The 20655-nt window shown below is 36.2% G+C and overlaps 1 protein-coding gene across 6 annotated transcripts in view; it reads right to left on the reverse strand.

Moving 5' to 3' along the window:
- The window catches only part of LOC128015253 (receptor-type tyrosine-protein phosphatase F), a 190640-nt gene that overhangs the window by 32177 nt on the left and 137808 nt on the right, over positions 1-20655 (reverse strand). For all 6 annotated transcript variants that reach the window (XM_052598935.1, XM_052598934.1, XM_052598936.1 and 3 more), the window contains 6 exons: positions 7477-7594; positions 6003-6584; positions 4760-4857; positions 4416-4672; positions 1775-1856; positions 196-411 (listed from right to left, as the gene is read on the reverse strand). In XM_052598935.1, the coding sequence (XP_052454895.1) occupies positions 196-411; positions 1775-1856; positions 4416-4672; positions 4760-4857; positions 6003-6584; positions 7477-7594 (1353 nt within the window). The remainder of the gene's footprint in view (positions 1-195; positions 412-1774; positions 1857-4415; positions 4673-4759; positions 4858-6002; positions 6585-7476; positions 7595-20655) is intronic.

Raw genomic sequence — 20655 nt, forward strand, 5'->3', positions numbered from 1 at the left:
CAGAATTTTTTTGAAAATCTAAAACAGCAGATAGTTTGTGTGAGGGGTAGGTTTTATGGGACAGAAAATAGTTTGTACAGTATAAAAAACATATTGTCCATGGAATGTCCTCACAAAAAAATGGAAACCAGTAAATGTGTGTGTGTGTGGGTGGGGGGGGGTGTATGTGTGTGTGTGTGTGTGTATATGCCTCACCGAGTCCCTGTCTTTCAGTGCCGCCAGTATAAATGTGCGATACTGCTGCTGTCCAGGTAGAGGTTTGTTATAGAAGCCAGAGTAGCTTTTCTCGTCTCCCAACACGAAGGTTTCTGGAAGATTCTCCAGCTTGGCAGCGATGTAAGGTCGCAGGAAGTCCTGAGTTTGTCTCCTCCTCCTCTTCCTCACACCTGAGTCTCCATTACTCCCCAAAAGCTGATAAAGCACAGAAAACACCTCATGAAGCACATCAGTAAAATCACAAACAATCTCAATACACTGGGAAAAACATACAATAACATACAAAAGATGTATAAGGTGCGCGCGCCTTTTAAACTTTCTATTCATCAAAGAATCCTGAAAAAAATATATCACGGTTTCCACAAATATATGAAGCAGCTCAACTGTTTTCAACATTACAGTATATTAATAATAATAAATGTTTCTTGAGCAGCAAATCAGTATATTATTATGATTTCTTAAAGGATCATGTGACACTGAAGAGTAATGATGTTGAAAATTCAGCTTTGCGTCAAAGGAATAAATTATATTTTAAAATATATTCACATAGAAAACAGTTATTTTAAATTGTAATAACATTTCACTATATAACTGATTTTACTGTATTTTTGATCAAATAAAGCCAGCCTAAGTGAAGAGAAGAGACCCCTTTAATAAAAATGAACAATCTAACCAACCCTCACACTTTTGAACAATATATTGATATATTGCCCATCAGTCCTCTAGGTCTGTGCTGAACTGCTGATTGGCAGAGCCAGAGGTCAGAGGTCAGAAACCAGCCTCAGGTTATTCAGTCACGGGCATCATTAATTCAAAATGACACACACTGGCTCCAATACTTTTATCTGTCTCTTTATAGAGCACTTCCTCTGTTTCTCCATCCATCCATCACTCCTCTTCTCTTTTTCTTTCTCTCCACAACCATTATAACTGATAGATCGCGGTTTATTTGGCTTTAGTAAAGCACATTTGGTGGAGATTGACTCAAACTCAAGGTCGCAGGATTGCAGATGAACAAATGGAGTCTAGCAGCAGAGAGAACGAGGTCTGCAGCGAGTATAATATCAGCACAGTGATAAACAGTAGCACAACTCGATCCAATAACACAGCTCTCATTTGACTCGGCAACACTCACAAATAAGGGGTAACACGGGGAAAATGCTGGTGACACCATTGTGATTTTTACAGAGCCGCTGCGTTTTGATATTCAGTAGGCAGCACCTGAAAAGTCTGCCCTATTTTGCAGACGTTAGTTTATTGAGAGCAAGCAAACTCATGAGAAAGCAGAAATGTGTTGGAGCTCAAGAGCTCAGTAGTAACAACAAAAATGCTAAAACGCAAAGAGAAGCTTTTTAAGAGCCCTCAAAGTGCCTGTGTGTCTCAACAGCTGATGCAGAGATGTAGAAGAACTGAGACGCTAAAAACAGGCGAAAAATAACAAGTGGAAGAACAAAGTAGTTGCATCATACTGATGTACTGTATGTCCATAACATAAATAAGGTAACATCGTGCGAGACATCTGCTTGTTATTATGTGATCAAACCAAACACAAACTCACCTCATCCAGATCCATATCCTCCGGGTTTTCCCAACGGCGTAGAGTAGATGTAGTTACTGGCACCACCACTATATAAAAACAGCTAAGAGGAAAACAAACAAACAAACAATTAATAATATGATACATTTTCCTTTGAGGTTTTTCTTATAATGCACACAAGTTTGGGGTCAGTAAGATTTTTTATTATATTTGAAAAAAAAGTCTCTTCTGCTCACCAAGGCTGCATTTATTCGATCACAATTACAGTAAAATCTGTAATATTTTGAAATATTAAATAACTAATATTAAATAAATTCTCTATGTGAATATATTGTAAAATTTAATATACTCTTGTGGTCAAAGCTGAATTTTCAGCATCATTACTCTTCAGTTTCACATGATCCTTCAGAAATCATTCTAATATGCTGATTTCTGATTAATATCAACGTCCACCACCATCGCTGTGGTGCTTCATAATTTTGTGGAAACCATTTTTTTCTCTTTCTTTACCTGAAATATAAATGTTTTGTAACACTATAAATGTCTTTACTGTCACTTTTGATCAACTAAATGCATCCACGCTAAATAAAAGTGTTAATTATTTTTTTTTAAGTCGTAGTGACCTGTAGGATTTACACAATGTTTATTATAAGGTATAATGAATTTCTTTCTAGTATTTATTCAGTACTGTCACACTCAGTACATCGTTCAGTACTGGTCATGAGTTACACCTGTTTCATGCCACACACAACACTGAGATCATGATAATGAAAAGCATCTCTGATCAAGACAGAGTTCACAAACCTTTCTAGCTGCACTTTATCACAGGTTCAGCAGGTTTGTTTGTTTGTGATGAAACCTTCTGTGTGGACATTACATCACTGATTGCATTCCTAAATGAATCTGTGACAGCCGTGCAGCCTGTGGCTCATTCAGCGACTGAAACAAACACTTGAAACCCAATTAACGACTGAGTAATTCCCACGCTCTCATGCCAGCCTGAGCAAGAGCATTGTTTGATATGTGTGATGTCTGTAACGTCTGATGTAACTGCCGCTAACAATCTTGCTTGGGCTTTGATGAGGAAAAACGTCTGGTAGTTTCTAATTAAAGGATTTCTTTGGTCAGAACCGATCCTGCGGGCAGCGTTCAGCTAGCTCAGACTGAACAGAATTACACCAAATCCAGCACGCTACAAAGAACTAAACCCATGTGAGACGCTCCTGTGAGCTGCCATGGGGATTGTTTTAGTATTAGCCTTCAGCCTCAGTCTCGCTAAAGCACAACGGTCCAATATTTGCCCAGAGAGGAACAGGATTCTTGAGAGTCCAGCAAACATCGCCTGATCATCTTTGAGCTGTTTTCAGATTAGCTGTGCTAACAGTGCTGCAATAGATGAACAGTAACGAAAATGGTTGCTTTTACTTTGACATAAAATGTGCTTATTTTCTTCACTTCTTCAAAGCACTTAATGTACAGTGCACAAGCAATGTACAGTACAGAATGTACAGTAATATACATACACTCTCTGTTTTTATTGATCCTGTGGCTTTTTTAAGTCACGCAATGCAAACCGTTTATTCAGAAAACATTGTTTTTATACAGGAAAACAAACCCTGGTTTCCATGATTGCTGTTTTATTCCCACTGGGGGAAAATAAAGAGACATTTCAACAATGTCTGAAAAGTTTTTTTTTTTGCAGGCCAAATGAAGCGAAAACAACAACAGCAACAACAAATCTGCCAACTATATGAATAAAAGAAGCTGAATGAAAAATGCTGAGGATACAAACAACTGAGAAACAAGATGAAATGGAAACCTGGGGAATCACTCATCTCGACATGCAGCAGAATTTATTTAGCAAATTTAATTACAGGTAAAATACATATCAGTCATCATCAGTGCAGCTACAATGCAATTTTTCATGTTGTTAATTACACTACAGAACAATAAACTATATGTGAGGAAACTTGAAATGGTCCGAGTGAAGAGCTGTAATGTATTTTAGTGGAACAAAGTGTTTTTTGTGACATTTTCTTTATTTTCTTTATTTATTCAAAGCCTAGCAATGTCACATACCGTAATGAAAGTCTGCTACTCTTCACTCAGATATGTGATCAGCTAAAGATAAAAAAGAAAATAAATAAAAAATAATAATAAAATAATAATAAAGTAATATATTTCTATTGAAATAATGCTTTGTACTGTAAAACTAAAAAAATATTTGAATATATACTACTAATACTGATTATAATTTTGTTTTAGTACAATTTTGTTTTTTATTTTTTGGGTTGTGACTTTTAAACATCTCTTTCGTTTACACCTTTTTTCTCTGTTGTTTATATATAAATTATTCCCATTACAAATTTAAGAAGATGGTTGGTGTGTGTTGTGTTTTCAAATGCTCGTTATCAGCAACCCACAGCAGAGCAGAGATGAAGTTTGTGAACCTTTAACTGTGAACCAAGCTGAAGACACTGAATCATGAGCTGCTCACGTGTAAATTAACACAGTGCCACGCTTCACTCTGAAACAGAGTTCTTGCAGTGCTGTTGGAAGCTATGCTGTCCATATAGATTGCTAGATCAATAATGATAACAACACTAACATGCCTAGTGAAGACCTGCTGGCTGCACAAGATTACAGCGTTTCTCTGACTGACCTGACGAGGGCGCTGTTGTGTATTTTGGGCAGAGTGATGGTGAGTTTGCCGCCTTCCTCTGGGTCTTGTTTGTGAAGAGCTGGTTTGGTGGTGAACAGGTCCGGGGCGGTGCGGATGGAAACCTGCTGCTGCAGTCCGCCGGCGCTGTTCCCTCGGCTCATCAGCACAAAGGAGTAATCCGTGTCTGGCTGCAGGCGCGTGATCAACTTCCTCTTCAGGTCGCCCTGTACCTCGACGCTCTGCTGGTTATACAGGATCTGACAGCAGGCGCGCACAGGTTAACTCAGTCACGCAATGAGATCCATTTAACACTGCATTTCTGCTTCATGACTACAGCATCTCACCTTGAAAGGCACTTGGGACTTGTAGGTTTCTGGGACCTCCCACGTGAGCAGGACAGAGGTCTTCATCACAGCTTTCACACCAAAGTTTTTAGTGAACTCTGCAGAGGAAGTGAGAATTAAAGAATCACTGCATTTGTCACAGATGTATTTACACAGAGGAACCACAACGCTGTTTAAAGAGACTTTAAACTTGTTAACATGGTGTACAAACATCTTAATACCTTCATCTCAAATCACACATGAAAGCTAACTATCTGTTATCTGCATGTGGTTTACGCTATAAGGAAGATGAGAAGTCAGAATGCAGAGAAATGATGGAGAAACCATCTCAGCAGATATATTGTACCCCCAAAATAAATATTATGTCATAATTTTGTAACCTATCTCATTTCAAATAATACATTTTGGGCTTATGATTAATTGTCAAACAAAATTGTAATTAACGATTTAATTGCCTGTTTTGCTAATGTTACTTACAGTATGAGCTTAATAAATCATTTATATTTTATTTGGAAACATGATTAAGTAGATCCATACATTTTTCTCATTAATGCTTTGAAAATTATATTTTAAAAGTTAAATAACACTACTTACGCACTTTAAGAGTCTCTTAATGTCTCATATCTTTCATATCACATTCTTCCTATTTGACAGCAATTTGTGACTATTAATTTAAAGCACAGATATCAGAGACAAAGCTGATTCTTAAAACATAAATAAGCTCTCCATTAAATCTTTAAATCTCCTGAGATTTCCAAGAGTAACCTCTGATCAGTAAAGATTTTCTCTGGTAAATGCAGCTTTGAGATCAGTTTTGTTTTGAATTCTAGTTTTGCTTCCTTAATGATTCCATTCACGATTCTTTTAGAACTTTTGAAGGAGCTACTTCTCAACTGATCAGTGATGCATTAAAAACCTGCTCATTAGAATGATTTGTTTCTTAATCAGTGGAACAAATCATAAACTCATGTGAAATAATTTTAACCAGTGAGCACGTCGCAATAAAAAATGTATTTTTACTCTGATCACATTCAATTCAGATTGCACAATTCAACTCAAACTCACAGCTCAAATAAAACATCATTTCGTTATCATGTTATAGATTAAGTATTGGTGCAGAATCGTTTCTGAATTGCAGTGCAAGAGTATTTTACTGTCGTTTCATCAACATCGATGGATGAATGCAAACGTTTCGGAATGAATAATGAAAATTTATGTCATTCAGAGTTCATTAAAAACTCACCAGGCATGGAGGTAGACATAGTTCTGCTCTGGATGCTGGGGCTGATGGGACCCCCTCCTTTACCCGTGAAGGCCCTCACTCTGATGTCATAGGTGGTGTCCGGCTGCAGACCTTGGATGGTCATCTGCGTCTCGTCTGTACCGTTGGTGTGGTTCTGATGGCTGTTGATGTCACGGTACACCACCACGTAACGTATGATCTTCCCGTTCCTCTCGGGCAGAGGCGGAGGGTCCCAGGCCAGTTTGGTGGTGGTGGTTGTCAGGCCCACCACTCTGAGGTTTTGTGGGTAACTGCTGGGGACGTCTTCTGGGGTGCCGATCTCTTTGCTGTACTCCTCTCCGTTTCCAGCACGGTTCTTGGCGCAGAGCTTGAAGATGTAGGTGGCGCCCTTGTGCAGGCCGGTGACGGTGAAGTGGTCATCTGTGCGTCTGAAGTCACGGGAGGTGTAGGTCTCCTCCTCTTCACGCTTATAACGCAGTCTGTAGCCCATCAGTTCGCCCACCATCTCTTTAGGGGGCTGCCACTGGATCAGAGCTGTGTTCCCAATGGTGGTGCTGATGATCATAGTTGGTTTGCCGGGAACTACCAGTGACAGAGATAATACTGAGTTAAAGGCATAGTTTACCCAAAAGTTCGGCATCTCTCTGTAGTTTCAGCTTGTCACGAAACTCTATCTTGGAAATGCAACTCCAATATTTACCCGTGTCTTGTTTCTTATCCTGTCCCAAAACCTTCTCGGGTCATTTATTTCACCTGTACGGTTGCGCTTCACAGAACGTGCAGGCAAAGCATAATCATGATCCATAACTAAGTTATTGATTGAGGTATAAATACGAATATAAACAATATAAATATAAAATATAATAGTCTCGATCAAGGCTAGCTACTACTTTTTCTTCTTCGTCTCGTCTTTGCTTCTGTTCACCTTTGTATTTGGCGGTTCCGCAGGAAGTTAGATAAACTAGAGGGGTCAAAGTTTATATGACGCCATAGACGGACGACAAAACGGAAATAAAGAAACGTGCCGTGTCTTCTAATTAAACTATAATTTTCTCCGGATTTGAAAGTTCATGGAAACTGTCGGGATAATGTAAGTACACAACTAAAAAAAATATATAACATAGATATAGTGATTTCTGCTATTTTTAAAGCAAAAAATTACATATTGCGCCTTTCAGTAACTAATGTATTTTGGTAAAGAGCTACACCAATGAAATAAAAAATATTGTTGCGATACAAGCACTGCATTACTGTCACAGTGAAGCACATCAGTGTGTTCATTTACATGCATGTAGCTCATAATACTCCTTTTTAAGAGTTTCACAGAGGTTTTGTGAATTTACTGCAAATCAATCTGCTCCGAGATGTGGAAATGGTATATCATGAGCTGCACACGTGTGCATGATGAACAGTGGTGTGCTTGCCTTTGAAAACAGCAGCACATTTTTATGAACACTTAAACACACAATCTCACCGGCCCCTGTTGTGGTCACCACTTTGGCTTTGCTGCGTGCTCCATCTCCCTTAGTGGTGTATGCTGCTACAGTCACTGAATATGTGGTTTCAGGCACCAGGCCGGTGATGATGGCCTCCTGAGAGAGAGACGGACAGACAAAAAGAAAGAAAGAGAGATCAACTGATGCCTGGTCAAGTCAAGGTGCTTCTGACTTTCCTATCAGTCACATCAAATCTTTTTAGAGCCAGACAATGCTGAGTTTTATTTTGTCTGGGGTTTAAATGAAGATATAATCATGTTTTCTTGTGGTCAATAAGTGGCAAGATGTTTTCAGAATTGAACTGCTTGCTTTGTGTCTTTATAATTCAAGGATAATGGTCAAATCCACACTCGTCCTGCATGCAATGTTTCAAGTACTTTCACTTAATTTAATTTAGAATCAATGCAGGTTTTTTTGAAGCATAAAAGGCTCTTTTAGATATTTTCTTTTGAGTTCATTCACTGCAGGGCTGAAGGAAACTATGGAAGCGTCTTTAAAGACTACATTATTACAGCATGTTGGATGTATGATGTGATTGGTGCCTAATGTGAATGTGTTTTTATTCCCCGAGGTCTAGATCATTTTCTAATTCTAGTTTTATTCATTTTACAAGCAGGTTTGCCAGTACTGCTCCTGTAGATCTGGTTTCCTCTGACAAGACTCCAGCTGCTACACTTGATAAAACAAACACAGGAAACCCATCAAAGCATCTAAGAATGGTCATATCAAGAACAACAGTGCAAGAATAAAGAAAACTGATGCAGGGGTTTGTTTCAGTGGGTGGAAGAACGGCAGGAGGCCACGAATATCTGGCAAAACCCTTCTGAATATCTTCCTATTGAATATGGATGTATGACATATTGCAGTCTGCTTTTTCAGGGGGAACTTTAGCATCATAAAAAGAAATGTAAATCCGGAAAAAGTTACAAATGTTACAAACACTCCCACATGTATTTGTAGAAATGAAAAATACCAAACATACTCAGATGTTTGTAGTAGAGAACATCCACCAAACCAACATTTGTTCAAGCTCAAATTCTGTACATAAAGATGTCTCTGAAATTGTAAAATGCTTGAAGACTGAATAAATTTCATTTTTTTTCTGCACATGCTTATTATCAACCATGACTCCTTGCAAACAGACACGGTGAAACAAGCAAACAAACAGCAAATTATCCTCACCAACATAAGAAACACTCATTATTGCTTTAACTGTTAACCAAAAGCATCCTTAAATCAATATGAAATCAAAATAGAACATATTTTTATTACACTGGAAAAAATTGGTATGGGATTTACTCTAAAAAACTATTTTCACTCAGACATAGCTTGTTAATTACACAAATAATTACAAGGAAATGGCAAGTATTTCCCACTTTTCATGATCTAATCCATTTACAATGGATAAAATCCCATCCCATCCCCATTTTCTTTCATTGAATATCCGGTTTCTCCTGGAAATGCATCATCGTGCAGAAGTAAAATAGGTTACAAACTGAGTTGCACATTGACTTTAATTATCACTTCTCAGCTAGCCGCACGATTCCAGACTCTCTCTAGCAGGAGATCAGAGGAAATGTGAATAATGTCAATCATGTATCGCGTTTAAATGCCAGTTTGAAGCTGCACCATGGCCTCTCGTAAAACCTGCATTTGCTTTTTGCTTTATTTCCTGTTTCGATTAGTCCGTCTTATCTCTGGCATGTGTTTGGGGGAGTCATTGAGTCCTGAAAAGTGGGAAGACTTCAACATTTCACATTAAGGCATGATAGATAGACTGCCTGTGGCAACACAGAGTTTACCAGAGCCGACCACCATCGAAAGAGACGCCTCTATCTGTTTAGAGTGATATCACTGTCACGACTCATTAATAAAGAAGAAAAGGCAACAGAGAGAGACGGAGGGACGGCTCAGACACAGACAGAGAGGTTTAACAGGGCATAGCTGCACATCAGCATCTATAAATATGTAGGACACAGGAAGAGAGATACAGGCTGCCAGCATCAGAAGACGAGATTATGCTCTGCACATCTCAGTCACACATCTCTTCTGAACAATGGCTTTTAAATACTTCGACAGCAATTTGTGATTACTGGATCTATCTATCTATCCTGCAAAAAGAACAGACAAAATCCACTCAATATTCAGAATTATTTCAGTGACCCTTTCAAAACAGACCAGGAACTCATTATTGGATCAAAGCCAGCCAGATATTAATCAAAAGTTCCTTCTGCTTAAACAGCAGAGCTTCAGGTAAAATCAACAACTTTATTCAATGGAAAATAAAGCTCCCATTCGACAAGAGATTGAGAAAGAGAGAGAGAGAGAGACAGCAGTGATGCATTTGAGTTGTGTAGTATAAATACAGGCTCTTCAGGGTGCAAGCTCTCATCTTCAGAGAGATGAGGGAAGATAAATTGAAAAGATTTTAGTGACAAATCCATTTGTGTGAGATTTCATAAAGATGTTAATTCATTCCCCGATGGCAGAACACCAATTCAAAAAACCATCGCTGAGAGCACTTGAACAGACCGAGAGCGAGAATGAAGGAGTTGTGAGTCTCCCGTCTATAATCACAACACACGCGCAGTATTTCACGAGGCAGATGGAGGCCTATTCCTGCCGTATGCCCACACACACACACACACACACTTCATTTTGTGTGCGATACTGCAGCTGATCCAAGACCTATCAACTTCATCAGATGGACATGTACAGTGAGCAGCTATTGTTTAGTGCTGGGTAAATCTAAAATTAATGTGCATTGTTATTCAGCTAATAGTAGACCAGTCTTTGTGTCAATGTCTGACAACTGAAGAATAAATGAGGAAAAATATGCATTGCTCATATAAAAGTAATGTTAATATTTTTATTCAGCAAGGATGTATGAAATTGATCAAAAGTGACATTTTTTTCTTTTATTCTTCTTCTTTTAAACTGTTTATTCATCAAAGAATCCTGAGAAAAATATATCACAGTTTCCACCAAAATATGAAGCAATTCAACAGTTTTAAACATTGATAATAATACAAAATGGATGAAGGGTCATATGACACTGAAGACTGGAGTAATAATGCTGAAAATTCAGGAATTAAATGAATTTTACAACATATAACAATAGAAAACAGTTATATTAAATTCTTAAACATTTCACAATATTAATGTTTTTACTCTATTTCTGTTAGTAAATAAAATAAATGCAGCCTTGGTGAGTAGAAGAGACTGCAAAAAGCATTAAAAATATTACTGATTTCAAACCTTTGAATAACACACACACACACACACATAAATGTCCTACATTGCTATATCATAGTGTTAGCATCCAAAGCCATCATTGCACCACATAAAGGGTTGTGTGTACGCCCAGAAAGAGTCAAATTGGGCAGTGAAGAGGGTAAATGGTTATATGGGTAGTAACACACACACACACACACACACACACACACACACGCTGATGATTTAGCCCCTCTGTCAGTAAGTAGAGATTAAGTTTCACCTTCAGAGGTTAGAGGATATCTGCTTATTCAGCACCTCGCTCATGGATTACATTTTCCCCCCTATTCCCCTCAAACACACACACACACACACACACACACACATGCACACACACACACACAAGGCTGAAAGAGCCCGCTGTCTGCCAGTCAAAGCCTCACTTCCTGCACACGTCTGAGGGCAGCAGGGTGATTTCTCCTCTTTATATGGCAGCTGCATATTCAGTCAACACTTTATCTTCCCCCAGATGCACATGAAGCGCTGCCATCTCTCCACTGATGGAGGGATTTATATTCTGCTCCATAACAGCAAATAAAATACACACCGCCTTCAGACGCTACGAAAATGCATTAAACAATCATAAAACAGCGAATACAAAAACACAGAGGGATGAGAACGCTAAAGCAAGAGAAAAGGTTTCGGTTCAACGTTGATGGGACAAGCCTCTCATCAAACACGAATGTGAGTCTCCAGTTTTGCACCTCATTTGATAGATTTTGGGTGACATCTTTCAAAGTTTGGATGTCATAAACCTTACAAATTAGACTGCAGTCACTAGTCTTTCCTCATTATGCGATCTCTGGACCTTTAGAGCTCGGAGTCTGACAAATAAAGTCTGAGTGCTTCATGTCTCCTGCATTTGGGTCTTTTTTGAGTCTCCATAAACCCTTGAAGTGTGCATGTGTTGGCAATATTGCATTTTGTACCTTTTATACCTGTATTTTATCATCTTTTATAGATGTTTTATAGATGTTCTTTTTGTTCATCTTTTATAAACTGTAGATGAACTTCTACACTTGATCCTGCACGTCTATGAACTGCATGTACTAGCACACGCGTGTGTTTATGTGCCAGTGCATCTGCGCATGTCTGTAGATGTTTACTGTGCCTGTAATGTGTTTCAGCATCACAAACATCCAGTCATACAGGGAAGATGTGCTCTGGTTCTTCAATAATATTTTAGTTGCAATGTCTGAACCACCAAACATCTCAAAAACAGCTGTGAGATGAGAAACTGCTGAGATACATATAAGAGATTTCTCATGACATTGATCAAAAATGTTTCAGGCAGAGAACAAAATAAGCCTTGCAATTCTTATTCCAATTTCTTTTTCTATTTTTAACAAAGTTTAAACAAAAAATGTATAAACAAATTATAAAAATAAAAATAATAATAAAAAAAAAATCAATTTTATTTTATTATAACTTAAATACTATTTATTAATATTTTATATTAGCTCTTTAGTTTTAAGAATCATTAAATTTGTTTTGTGTGTTTGTCTTTTTTATTGGTTTTTGTTTTATGTAATTATATACACAGCTATATATATATATATATATATATATATATATATATATATATCATGTGATGTCACCTGCTGCAATAACTGACTCTGTTTTTCCCATTTACAACACTGATTTATGAGTCATGAGTTTAAACATTTCACATAGGCTAAAGGCCAGCATATTTCAGTTGAAACTCTATTCTAACTCTAACTGTTTAAAGAAAATACAGAAGCAAAAATCATGTCTTTCTGTAAAAAGTTAAATAAATAACTAGGAAAAAAAATGAATAAAAGCAATAAATATGCTAAAAAAATGTTTAAGGAAAATTGTGTCTGTAGCCTAACTATACCAACTTTTGCGATTAACTTATTTAACTTAATATTAACTTATGTATTGTACTAACAGATATAGAAAGAGTCTGAATGATGTCACTTCTTGTGTCAAGATTAAACTTTTTTTTTTCTTTTTTCTTTTTTTGCACTAGAGCATCAAGAGTGCTTTAAAAAAATCTACTTCTTCAGGGTAATACATATGTTAGATTATACAAAAGAAAATGTGATTTGTGCCTCTAATGGTTTTACAAATGTCACGAGACACTAAAATGTATCATATTGATGCAAAGTGCCTTCAGCTGCGACAGGTCTGGAGTTTGAGTGCTTTTTCTCTCTCTTATGATGAAGATGAGAAGTCATTTGACTTTGACACTGATGCCTCTTCACAATAAGCTCCAAGAGAGCTGAGAAATGTCACATCAGACATTCCTCAGAGTGGACAAGATGCTACATGACTGCTTTTCAGGCTTGGGCACATTTGAGGGAAATTATGATATATGATGCCACGCAAACTATTTGTGCTGTTAAATTGTTATATCAGTCAGCACACATTGAGGGTCATGTTCTGTTTGAGTCTCAGCCTTCATTTTGAGCTGATAAAAGCTTCCATTAGCATGACCCAATGCCAACGCTCTCTCGCTCATATTTCATCACAGTTGGATTCCCGAGAGCTGGTTTGCTCAGACTAATGCCAGACGCATGCTAGGAGACAGCAGGTCAGCAGCCTGCGCACATACACTACAAAGACTGTTTTTGCACACTTTACACAGCTAATCACTATTGAAGCTTGTTTCTGCCACAAATGTTTTATTTTAATACATTATAATGCAATTGTGACTTTATATCTGACAATTCTGACCTTTGCAGGATATAAACTTTCAAAATTCAGAGTTTGCATCTCAAAATTAGACTTTTTTTCCTCTGAATTCTGAATTCATCTATCTATCTATCTATCTATCTATCTATCTATCTATCTATCTATCTATCTATCTATCTATCTATCTATCTATCTATCTACGATGTTTCTAGGTTTAAAAGAACAAAATTCTCCATTTAATATCATTGCTATCTGTGGCAGCATTAAGAGATCTTATCACAGACACACAAACACAAACACACACTTTTTTGTGAAAAGTGGGGACATCCCACAGGCGTAATGGTTTTTATACTGTACAAACTGTATATTCTATGGCCCTACACCTAACCCTAACCCTCACAGGAAACTTTGTGCATTTTTACTTTCTCAAAAAAACTCATTCTGTATGATTTATAAGTGTTTTGAAAAATGGGGACATGGGTTATGTCCTCATAAGACACCCTCTCCTTGTAATACCAGTGTCATACCCATGTCATTATACAGAGTTGTGTCCTGATATGACACAAAAACAAGAGCACACACACACACACATTGAATCCCTGTAAAAAAACACTGCCCACCATGCTTTATCCTTTTATACAGTATAGGCCATTATGCCGCCCTGTATGGAAAAGATAGTCCTGTTTACTACAGATTGCTCCTCTCCACCTACATGGAGAAGCTCTGTGTGTTTGGCTGAGTTTATCTCCGTCTCCTGATCTCTCTCTCTCCCTCACAGTGACCGGGTCACCGTGCACACTCTCTCCTGTGCTGAAGGAGACATAGATCAGACTTTGACAGCATGTCTTATCTGATGAGACGTGCCTCATGCTTCACAGCTCTCCTCTCTCTCTCTCTCTCTCTCTCTCTCTCTCACATGCAGGAGATCTTCAAGGTCCTCAGGTATGAAAACAAAAAGCAGCCGCCCATCACCGTCCTGTACCAAAACACTCCTGTATCCGTCTTAAACTCAATCCAGAGAGAGCTTCCTTCAGTAAGAATCAAATCCGACATAAGCATCTTCCAAAGGCCGCTAGAGACAAAGCAATGCACCGTCTGAATCCGTCAGACCAGTCCAAACATCAAACTCTGAACCAAAAATAAAGTTTTCAGTTACAGCCAAAAAGACTTTTAAAACCACAGGAAAACCTGCCTCATAGAATGTCTTATTCTCTAGTTCATCAGTTCATGAGCCTTTTCTCAGATGAACACCTTTAATATTAACATTTACTTGAATCATCCTCTGAGATGTCATGTAATGTTGTAACCTCTCAATAAAAATACATATTTTATTTCAATAACATTTGATGACTCTTGTTTTAGTAAAGATCAGAGTAAAGTGCTACACCTTTTACTGTATTTAAGATGAAAAAGAATTGAGAAGCTATTTTATATCTTTATTGTGATGGATTACTGAATGAGACAGGACATGCATCAAGACACACTGTATGTGCACTTAACTGATTGGATGGTGAAAAACAGATCATTTCGTTCAGGTGAATAAAGAGTCCCGATGAACTGTCCAAAGTAAAGTCAGAAATGCTGACTAAGAAAATAAACAAAGTGAATTTTTATTCAGTTCATTTTGAATTAAATGTCAACTTTATTTATTAAATTTTTTTTACACAATCTCATGAACCCCCTGTAGTTTCAATATTAGCCACTAGGGGTATTGTTGTTATTTTTTATAGATATTTATTTTTTATTTTTTATACTATATAATTAATTTATATCAAATTAGTTTTTATATTTGTTTACATATTTGTTGATTTATAATATTTCTATTTATTTTCATTTTAGTTTTAGTAATTGTTCTACTTCACTTCTTAAATTTAAACTTAAAAACATTTTTATTTATTTGTTTTTAATATTTCTATTTATTTTCATTTCAGTATTAGTCATTTTACTACTAATTTTTTTATTTAAACTTACAAATATTTTTATGTTTGTTTTTCATATTTCTATTAATCGTCATTTTAGTAGTAAGTTAATTTACTAAACATTTTTATTTAAAATATTTTTTTAATAAAAATATTGTATTGTCAGTTTTCAATTAAATTTTTAGGGGTTCAAGCACGCAGTGCTGAAACCCTATTGTAATTGTAAGGATTTTTTTTATTATTATTATTTTTCTCCGCTAAAACTGATCGTGCAGACCAAACCGTAAGGCCTAGAGAGCTGAAACTTGGCCAGATTGTAGAGCTCCCCGAGGGGACATTCTGACAAAGTCTCACCCTAATCGGCCAAACGGGGGCGCTACAGTGCAAAAAACAAAAATTTTGGACATTTTTGGCCGTAAATCGTAAACCGTTACCCGTAAACTCAAAAACATGGCATTGTTGCAATCCTTGGGTTAGACCGAACAAAAGTGTATGGCGCCTTTTTGGGGTCTACGACGCACCGTTTTCTCGCAAAATCGAGCTATATCCGAAACCTACTTTTGCGAACTAGTCCTAGGATTTTCAACCAATCGGAATCAAACCACTGCAGAAATATCCACTGTCCACTCAATATCAAAAATTATCAAAAAAAAGTTGAAATTTCGATTCTTACGCGAAACAGTACGCCAAAAAGCGTCTAGGGTAACGTTAGCCAAATGCTATTTTGACTATAACTCTTGAACGGAATGAGATATCTTCACCAAACTCGGTATACAGATGTATGAGCTCAATCTTTGGTCAAATCAAAAAAATTGCGCATCTCTGCCACTTGGGGGCGCTATAAGATAGAAAAAACACATAAATTGCTATAACTAGGCAACCGTTGGCTCGATCGACTTGAAAATTGGTATGCAGTGTCTTGGTCTGAAGGGGCACAAGTACATATGAGGACATTAGCATATCTCAAAAAACATGGCCGCCATTGGCCAAACAAATTTAAGCACCTATTTGAAAGGGTTAACGGATGTTGATCGGAACGAAACTCGCTGGGTACGTTCGACTCATGAACCTTAAGGTCTGTAAGAATTTTGAAAGAAATCGGCCACTAGTTGGCGCTAACAAGTTTTATGGTTCTGTAATCACGTGGTGTTTCACATATCAACACAATATGCATATCATTTGATAGATCTCCTCATCATGCACAACTTTGCCTCTAGAACCATTGCTGTCAATCAAATCGTTCAATTGTTATTCACAAATATGTTAAAAACCTACTTTTGCGAACTAGTCCTAGGTTTTTTGTCCGATCGGAACCAAACCACTGCAGTAATATTCTGTGGACTCTCTAGATCAATAATTATCAAAAAAATGTTGAATTTTGTCCTTTGGTTAGCTGTAAAGGGGTAATTTAGAAAAAGGGGTGTGGCCAAACATACCCCAAAGCCTATAAAACCTAAACGAAAACTCAAAACTTTATCAAAGTCGGTGACATCATGTAACATGTGACTCTTAACAAGCATGCAAAGTTTCATGGAGATCGGACCATAGGTGGCGCTATAACAGTAGAAAAGGTCTCAAAACACAAGATTTATATGGTAAATGGCCTCAAATTGGTTGTAAATGCTCATATATTCACTCAAAAACACTAGATCTTCATATAATTTGATAAATATTCTCATTCTGAACAACTTTGCCTCTGGGACCAACGTTGTCAATAAAGCTGTTAATTAAATATTCAAGATTATTTTAAAAAGTTACTTTGGCAAAGTATTCCAAGGCTTTAAGCTGAAAATCAATAAAACCACTGAAGTACAATTCTGTAGACTCTGAAGGTCAGTAATTATCAAAAACATGTTGAACAATTGCATTTGGACCACTATAAACCAGTGGTTTTATAATATGTTATTTTACATAGTGTACACAAAGGCCTATTAATACAAACAGAAAGCCCACAAATTATCAAAACTGTGTAAAATAATGCATAATTTAATTCTAAGCAAGCATGCAAAATTTAAGAGAGATTGGGCAAAAAATAACACTATACCAGTTATGTTTAAAAACACTGTTGTTTGAGTAAATACAATTTATAACCTCTAGATGGCAGCGGAAGACCACTAATGTGTTCATTCAGCTAAGTTAAACAGCACTGTTTTCATGAATTCAAGCTAAACATTAATAAATTAACTGTTATAACATTTTAAATCTCATTGAATTGATGTTTTCCATTTTGTTCATACAGATGTATCAGTTTTTCCAATTTTGCCACATTATGATTACAGTTTAATCTGAAAATGACATCTAAACTCTTAAAAAGAGAAGACTTGCAATAAGTTTATTGTCACCTATCACTTATTTCAGATACCTATATCTGCAACAAAATGTTTGTGCATATATATGTGTGTGTGTGTGTGCATATGCTTATAGAGTATTAATATATTAGTTTAATCATTGAATTTCAGTGTGTGTGTTTCTGTTAGCCTGTTCTCCATTTTGGATGTGTTTAACTGTCATCCATGCATCCAGGTTGGCTCAGACCACCTCAGATGCCTTAAATGCTTGAACCCCGTAAATGCTGCTTGCAGCTTTAATATTAAATTTGTATTTGCTATTTTTTATTACTTTCTGTTTAGCTTTGATTTATTTTAATTTCAGTATTAGTAATTTAAGTACTTCAAATTTTATTTAAACTTAAAATTTTTAAATAAAGGTTTCATAATTTCGAATTTTCTTTTTTAATTTCCAGCTTTTTTATTTTTCAACTTTATTTCTAATCATCATTTAAGTTTTAAGCTTCATCTAATATTTATGTATTCCACATTTAATTTAATATATTTGCATACTTTTATAATTTTAGCTTATATTTTATTATATTTTAGCTTGTATTTTAAGTACTTTAATAAATATTTAATTTTATATATATATATATATATATATATATATATTAGTATTAATGATAAAAGTAAGCACTTTTTTTTTTTTTTTTTACAGTAACTGAGCCCAATACAACAATATGAAGAATTTATTTCATTACTTTTCTTTTTTTTAAATCTCCAAAATGGCCATTTAGCCAAAATGATTCTTGGTAAGACAAGGGCTGTTTGCTTAACCTTTTAGTTAAAAATAAATGGACAGTAACTATATTAGAGCCATATAAACTCCCATAAAGCCCTGGGAGGCAGCATCTAATCAAGGCTTTATGTAGCAGTGTGTTTATAACCATGACGCCTTAAAGTTTCACATCACTCTGTTCATTTTTTTAATTAGTCAAGGGAGAGTGGGCAAAATGCCAGCTTATAAAAAGAAACTGCTCACATTAGTGCTAAACACAATCTTAGCGTGTTCTACCTTCAGTCACAACTCTGAACTCCAGCCCAGATGCGGTTTTACTCTGTTTTTAGGAGTGTGATGAGAAATGACGCCCGTGGAGCATAACTGCTGGACAGACTTCATCAGGACGGACAGCCGAGAGCCACTTCTTATCTTTCAGACAAGGACATGGCAGTCAGATGTGAGCGCACGGGTGGCATGAGAGAGCAGTCATCCGCCTCTGAGACTGACAGAACGGGTCACTCAGAATGATTCAGCACACGCTGCACAGATTCAATCCATCACGCGTGGAAGTGATGTACGAGTGTTCATCTCATCTCTCACTCCCCAGAGAACAGAGAACGAGCAAACCAACTGCTCCTTATCGATTCTAATATGGAGAGGCTCCTGTGCGCAGCTCGCCTTCATTACACAAAAGAAGAACACATACTGAGATGATGATGGAGATTTGATCATTTTTACTTATAATAACTACTGTTTGATTCATTTTTCCTTTGCAAATGATGTATTTTATGTCAAATTGCTTGGTTTCACTCACTATCATCTTACTTTAGTTTATTTCTAGGGCTGGGACTCGATTAAAAAAATTAGTCTAATTAATTAGAGGCTTTGTAATTAATTAATCGAAATTAATCGCATTTTAATCGCATATAAATATTTGACCTGAGAACAGTGAGAAGTAATTTATTTTCACATGGATTTATAGTATACTATTGAATAATGACTGAATACATACGCTTAAGCAACAAAATATTGTTTATTTTTGTTCAACCAAGTCTAGCAGACCAGTGCAATTTTTGACATGAAGTGTAGCAATAGCATATTTAGAAACAATTTAGTAATAGTACATTTCAGAAATTCAGGAAGCTTATAGGTCTTGAAACCTTTTGTAAAGTGTTTTTTAAGTAAAACACAATACTGTCAATTACATTCAGATCATTGGAAACACTGACTATTAGAAAACATCTCTCTGTTGCTTCAGAGGCCATAACATACTAAGTCCAACTCTCAATAACCTTGGCCAAAACAATAAAGAGTTCAACATAAACTGTTGCACCAACAAAATTATACATAGTTCAACATAAAGTGTAAAGTCCACGCTAGCTGCTATATGTTTTGCGTTGAGGTGATACTTGAGGCTCGATGTGCTGCAGTGATATGCGAACGCTAGTTGGTGCTTCAGTATAATCGGTCCGCCGAAACTCATCCAACTCATTAAAGTCCCGGCCCTATTTATTTCACAATATTTATCCAATGAGGGGCACTTTTGAACTTGTAGACTCTTAGAAAATACATTTCAAAATGTGATTTCCACCATGTCTCAAATTAAGTTTAGTATTTAATAGCATTTAAATCATCATAACCAGTATTTTATTGTATATCTAAATACAAAAAATTAAATATAATTTCCCAACTTTTGCATAATTTGAAATAATTTAATTGGAAACTTCGCCACAACAAAAATATTGTTTTTATTTTTCACTTGATCACATGCTTTTTACCTTAACTGTTGTTTCCTTGGTAACCAAGAACACTAACCTTTGAAGAAAAAGAGTGTCCAAACCCAAAACTATTGGTTGTGATGCAAATGACACAAACAGACTGTATTAATCAAAAATTATATAAATGCATATAAATATGGTGCCTTCTCTTTCTGTTTCCCAAACTATGCTTGAATCTTATTTATTTGGGCAGGTGATGATGGCTTAAAACGTGTGTTATTGTTTCAAAAGTTGCCAAATGTTTTATAGCTTAGTTTGTTAATTAATTTTATTTATTCATATTTGTCTTTTAATGCCCTTTCAGTAATTTTATGTACAGCACTTTGGTCAACCCATGGTTGTTTTTAAATTAATGAATTAATGTTTTTATAATAAAATAAATTAAATAGAAAACTTAATTATGTAAAGTTATGTAAGTAAAACAACTTGGAAAATAATAAGATAATAATGATACTAATAATTGTAGACATCATTTGTA

This window comes from Carassius gibelio, chromosome A6, assembly GCF_023724105.1.
Source record: "Carassius gibelio isolate Cgi1373 ecotype wild population from Czech Republic chromosome A6, carGib1.2-hapl.c, whole genome shotgun sequence".
Lineage (NCBI taxonomy): Eukaryota > Metazoa > Chordata > Actinopteri > Cypriniformes > Cyprinidae > Carassius > Carassius gibelio.